General features: G+C 31.9%; 1 protein-coding gene across 1 annotated transcript; it reads left to right on the forward strand.

Moving 5' to 3' along the window:
- Positions 1 to 549: 549 nt before the first annotated feature.
- Positions 550 to 6,454, forward strand: LOC106477051 (syntaxin-1A-like; the record flags this gene model as incomplete). The annotated part of the gene is made up of 5 exons (XM_013937654.2): positions 550 to 611; positions 988 to 1,040; positions 3,296 to 3,376; positions 3,745 to 3,844; positions 6,380 to 6,454. Coding segments are annotated over exons 2-5 (292 nt in total), but the record flags the coding sequence as incomplete, so codon positions are not given.
- Between the last annotated feature and the right edge of the window lie 204 nt (positions 6,455 to 6,658).

Here is a 6,658-nt window from a genome sequence, read left to right on the forward strand (position 1 = left end):
CTGTTGTCCCGTCACGTTGTGAACGTCTTATATATACAAGACTAAAACATATCTAGTAAATGCTAGGGCATTCCTGAAGGAACAGGATATTTCTAGAAACAGGTGGCGTGATACAAGTCGCGTGACCTCGCTGACGCAACAATACTACTTGTGTGAAACTAAGTTAATCTGAGAATATCATACAACAGTATCGAAAATCATTATTACTTTGATTAAAAAAATAACGTTAATTATTTTCCAAACATGCCAAAACTGCCATAGATGTTCTTTTTTTTCACCATCTTCTCGTAAAACCAATATTAAATGCTATGTATGATATTTTAATTTTATATTTTGAATATTCTTGAATTAACCTTCCGGTGGGTTAGCTGTGTGTTCTAGGCTTACTGTGCTAAAATATGGGATATGATTTCCTCTGATGGACTGAGCGTAGATAGCCCATTGCGTAGCTTTGCATTTACTTAACATATTTATGATTCAAAGAAAACCTATAAACAATAAGTTAGTCAGTAAGTCCTATTTAATAATAAAAATAATAATTATTTGTTTGTTTTGTTGTTAAGCACAAAACTGAGCTACACAATAGGCTCTCTGTAGTGTTCCCACTACTGGTATGGAAACTCGGTTTTTACTTTTAGTAAAAATGTAAGAAGATTGGAGTTAACTATAAACCATCAAACATATGCAAATGCAGCGAATAGAGTCTGAAAGTACAAAAATAAAAAGTAAAGTTGCTGCAACGGAAAAATAATTCACATGTTTTGGCCAAGCCATTTCATTTTTTGTTACAGACTAAGGTTTGAAGAAAGTAGATGTCGTGTTGTATACTTTGCTCGTAGTTTAGAGAAGTTTTAAATATTGTTACGATCATTTATGCTAACAGCTAAGTAATTATGCTTTATGAATATGACGCTTTATTCTGACTCGTGCCTGAAAACATTGAGTAATGTAATGTTACACTAATATTAAATAGACTGTCTTTTATAGTTAGATTTGTCAGCGAAATGACTAAGGACCGTCTTGCAGCACTCAAGAAAGCGGTAAGTTGATTAGTACTACTAGTACTTATTTAGCTTAGCTTGACTGTGCAAGGCTTCAAGTTTAACAAAATTCAACTTTCAAGGTGTCATTGTCGGTAGGAGGTTTCGTTGAACTTTAACTTTTATGTAGTAAAAATAAAACAAAATTACACACTGACATTGCATGAAACTTGTGACAAGGCGAGATAAAATGTAATCTTAATAAAATATTCAAAGTTCAATTTAAAACCTATACACATTAATTTATATTGATAAATAAAATGGAAACTGTTAACAACCAAATGGAAAATCAAGTATGAACTTACATAATTACGTATTAAAGTAAAGGAGAGATTTTATATTCACATTGGTTTCATGACTGATAGATGCATACTTGTTATGATGTGAAGCAAACTGTTGTCAAAGCAATGTATCATATGCTTACAGTTTCAATTCATGTGTTGTTTTTTTATGTGATGTCAGTTGGAATTGTGCAGTTATATATATATATATCAACTTGTGAATTATCAACTAAAGACCACAAAGCTCATTATATGGCTATGTTTTGTCAAATTAAATAATCAGTAGGTACTTATTAATAGTTTTAAAGTTTTATTTGTGTGTTTTCAAATAGAAAATGCTTCTGGATAAAAAAAAAACACACACACCCAGAACAATGAAGAACATGAAGAGAGCTATCATTTGATATGTTACTTATTCGTATGGGCCAAGCACCCACTCGCTGACACCCATTTTTTGATGCTAACATATGCCCACTGGTTGCTGCTAAATGGCAGCAGAATGTTTAGTGATAATGGCAATCTTATATGGTTGCCTTGAAATAAACAGTGCAAATGCAGCATGTAATAGTACTGTAGATCTTTTTTCATTTTTTTTGGGTGTACAACTAATTTAGTGTTTTGATTATAGTAGATTTATATATTTGCAACTGCGATTTTACGCATGGACACTTCCATGGCCGAGAATTATAATTCTCCAGGAATTCTTATTTACTTGTAAATTACTTGTATAATTATGTTTTATTAAACATAAAAGTTTAATATAGCATCATTAATTATCTATTATTTTCCAATCTCAGTTAAACTTAAAATGTGTTTCATTCTTAGTCACTACTCTGAGAGATGAGAAGTAAATAAAATAAATTTTATTTCATGTGCTACAATTATTACGTGTTTTATAAATGATACCGATAGTGTATTTCATTTGGATATCTAAGTGCAAGTGCATGTTATGCATTCTGCTATAGCCATATACTTAGTAGTAGATTCAGCAAAAATAGTCCATTGTCATCGCATAAAATTTCATGTGTTGTGTTTGACTATGAGGTAAGTAAGTACATGTTCAAATATTAAAGATAAAACCTCTTATCAGATTAGTGTAAAACTAGCTACAACATTTTCTCCTGAAGTGATAAGCCCCACTAATTAGGATACCAAGATCTACTCCTTCCATAATACTATTAAGGTTTTCCCATCAAAATTATATTTATATATCAAATTATCATAACTCACATGCATTACTTTCCATTTATTGAAAGCCATCTACAATTTATTTGCCCAACTCACCAAGTGATGTAAATCCTATTGTAAAGCAGCAACATCCTCCTCACACCTGCCAACAGTCAAAACCAGAATATAAATGGCAAATTTGAATATTTTATTGACCATTTCTTTATCTATGTTACTGATATAAATTAGAAACAGCAGAGTTCTAACACTGAATTCTGAGATGACACACGTGACATTAATCCAGCTTGACTGAACTCCACTGATAACAAATCTCTGCTTTCTTTCATTTAAGGGCCCCAATTGTTAAATTTTCCTAAATGAAAATGTGTCCGTTTAGCTTTACTGTTTGATTTCTAGTTTTGTCCACTTAACATTTCCATTAATTTCACATGCATTAAATTACTAATTTCTAATGAGTTACCTTATCAAATACAAGTGAAAGTCAAGATACACATCGTATGGATTCCCATTTGATAAAATAGTAGAATCCATATAAAAAACTCCAACAAATTACTTGAATTAGAGAACCTTGTTTTATTCTTCACTTTCAAATTTCGAATTGTCCGAGTGTCTAAATGAACATAAATATACATATATATATTTTGTGTTGTAAAATATTTGTTAATTAATTACAGCTGTAATTAATATTTGTATTCAGGTTTATTAGACCTGCAATGACCTTTATGTACATCTTTAAACATATACGTTTGATAGTTTTTTTCTCTTTTACTTTATTTTATTTGCTAGGCCCAAGGAGATGAAGATGAAGTGGTGATCTCGGTGGAAGAAAACACATTGGAGCAACATATGGAAGCATTTTTCAAAGAGGTTCTATATGTATTAGTAGCTGTCACCTTAAATAAGAAAAAAAAAGTTACTTGTTTACTAAAAATTGTGATGTACTTAATAAAAAATATATACAAATTACATTCAATATACTTGTGTTGAGATGTGCAATTCAATCTGACTTAAAAAAAAAAATCCAAGGTGACAACATATCAAAATTTCTTCAAGGTTGTGATTAATATTTCCAACTAAATGTTGTACTTGGTGCTCTGATATTATTGCAACCGAATATTTAATATATCCACATGATTTGACTTAAAGATTTGTTAGTTTGTGAAGTATTTTGTTTTTGAAATAAAAGGATAAGTGAGAAGACGTATGCTTTGATATTAATTTTGCTTTTATCATAGGTTGAAGAAATAAAGGAAAATGTGGATAAAATTGAAGCATATGTAGAAGAAGTCAAGATAAAACACAGTTCTATACTTTCTTCACCACAAACTGATGAAAGTAAGCCAACTGTGTAAACATTTAGGAGATATTTTGACAAATAACCTATGTATTATTGGTTGTCCTATTTATTAAACAAATGTTTTAGGAAGGCACAGTCAGGTTATTAATGAACTCACCATAGACTAAATCATCAGTATTCATAGGTGTTGGAGCAAACCTTAAGCTGGTGGGGACTGAAGTACTTATTCCTTGTAGAAGTACTGTTGAGGAGTATTTTTAATGCCATTCTATAAATTCTGTTATCATGCTTTTTCCATGTGTGTAATTATACATTTTAGTGTATTGAAATACTGTATAAGGCAGTGTAATAACTTACAGAAAAGGCCATTTTATTAGCATTAAATAGCAATATTATACATATTTTGTCTTATACTGTAGTTGAAATATATTTTTCAAACAAAACAATAAACATTACAGTTTGTAATAGATATGCACATGTAACCTTAGTCATAGTTGTCAAAGAAACCCTTTTTGTTTGTGTCATTATCTGTGAAACAAAGACTTGCAACTTCTACAAGGTCTAGAGTGTTAATACATTTCGTGTGACAATGCAAGAGCAACACATTGTTTAGCCTCTGTATCTTGTGAGTGTCAGCACAGCCCATCTCATTGGATAGAGGAATTGTAATCCAGGGACCTCTGGTGGCAGCTTCCTTTTCATATTGGCAAAGATGGGTTGTCATTTTGGTGACTTGCAAATTAATTGACACATCTCCATGACTAGATTATGCAGGTCTCTCACAATCACATACGCTGCAGCTACATACTGAAGACACAAGTTCAAACAGTGCACAAAACATTGAACCTGAATAGTTGTGGGATTTTTAGTCCTCAAATTTGTTGCTACTCCATGTGAATGACCCTTCATGTTGGTGGCACCATTGTAGGCTTGACCACAGCACTGGAAAAGTGGAAGGCAGCAGTAAATGTGTGTGTGTGTGTAATTGCCATGGACAAAGTAGTAGTACTGATTTTTTCAACAAGTACCAATCAATGTGATCTTCATCTACCCAATATACACGTATTGCTAATCACTCCTTGTCATCTATGTCCCTTGTTTCATCTGCAAGGATAGCAAAGTGCCTGACCCCTTGGATAATTTTCAGTATGCCACTCAAAATACTCTGACCCATTAGTGTAATATGCATGTTATTAATGTCGGGTGAGATATAGTCACCATTATTTATCCTCTCTTTATTTTGGGAAAGTTCTCTGACCTCAGGGTTAACAGTTGCCTCAGATTACCTTATACGTATATATGTCCTGTGATGGCCAGACCTTGATGTAAGAGCCATTTTCCCATCTGGATAGCTGCTTGAGCAGAATACCTCTGCAATCAGCTTGGCATTTTAGCATGTGAGTATTTAGTTGTGTAGCTTTATCAGTAGTTTTACTTGGCTGCTTTTTCATACATGCTTCTTTGTGACCATTGTTCACCTGATGACTTGAACATCTTTCACAAGCCTTCTTTCAGTTGTTAAATCCATAACACTTAGGTATAAATCATTAGATGCTTTTCATGCTCAGCATGAGGAACAAAATACTTTACATCTGGACATACACACAGAATTAGCCAAGGGAAATCTTTGAACCACTGTGAAAGGAACAGCATTCCTTCTTGTTTCCCATGTTTTGTCTTGTTGATCTCAGTATGTCTTGATATTTTGGCTGATAGGGAGCATCAGTTGTACAGCATTTTGAATAACATTGGACAGCTTTTTGATTGAAAGCAGATCCTAAACACACAACATACTGTGTTGTCAGGTTAAAGTATGAATTTTAAACTTATAAAATGTTTTTCTGTTTTGGAATACTTGCATCAGCACTGGCATTGATTTATGTGCTCATTTGTTAGTATAATTCTAATAGGATTGATTATAATTGTTCCTATGTGTATTAATGTACTATCATACCATAAATGGTAGACTATAACTGCTTATAATGTTATATTATTCAAGCTTTACATCAAATCATCTGTAATGAGAAGAGGTGCATCACTGAGTAAGTTTTCCACATTGGAAAGAAACCTGTGCCCCAGATTTTAAAATCTGTGGAAGCAACCCCCTTCCACTCAAAACCTATCAATATCTTTTATAATGTTAAGTACCTAAGCTGTAAGATTAAAATAATTCAAGTTGTGTCATTCTTTACTGGCCCATTATGGATATTAATAATTTTTTATTAGATGAATCTTATGGAGTCTCATGTCTTAATGATGACACCAAAATACCTTGAATATCTTTTGTAAAATTTCACTAATAAATATTTTGCTAATTCCTGTGAGTAAACTGAATTTTTGGTGTGGTTGTTTTAACAACAAAAAATGAAATGCATTGTGATTTCAGATCAATATTATTGGATTCAAGCAGATAGAAGTCTCAACATCAATGTACTTTACTTTATAAACCCGTGCTTATTTTCATCAATGGTGTTTCTAATTGAAATTTTAGTAAAGTCTTTTTTTTCTTGTATCATATGTTTGTGTAATTATGCCAAAACAAAACAAGATAAAACTAAAGTGTTTATTGACAGAGGTGAAGGAAGAGCTTGAAGGTTTATTGGCTGACATCAAGATATTGGCAAATAAAGTCCGAAACAAGTTAAAAGGTAAATATGACTTATTTACAGTTATTTAGGGTACTTACTAGTTGTTCGGATATGATACAACAGTCATTTGTGTAAGTCTTAATTTTTTAACAATACCATGTTTTATTTTTGATCACACTGAACTTCAAACAACAGTTTTCTTGAGAAAGATTTTTGAAAGCTAAAAATATAATTATCTAAAAAATGTGTTTAGGCATCTAGTGT

Source organism: Limulus polyphemus, unplaced genomic scaffold (genome assembly GCF_000517525.1).
Source record: "Limulus polyphemus unplaced genomic scaffold, Limulus_polyphemus-2.1.2 Scaffold12637, whole genome shotgun sequence".
In the NCBI taxonomy this organism is placed as follows: Eukaryota; Metazoa; Arthropoda; class Merostomata; order Xiphosura; family Limulidae; genus Limulus; species Limulus polyphemus.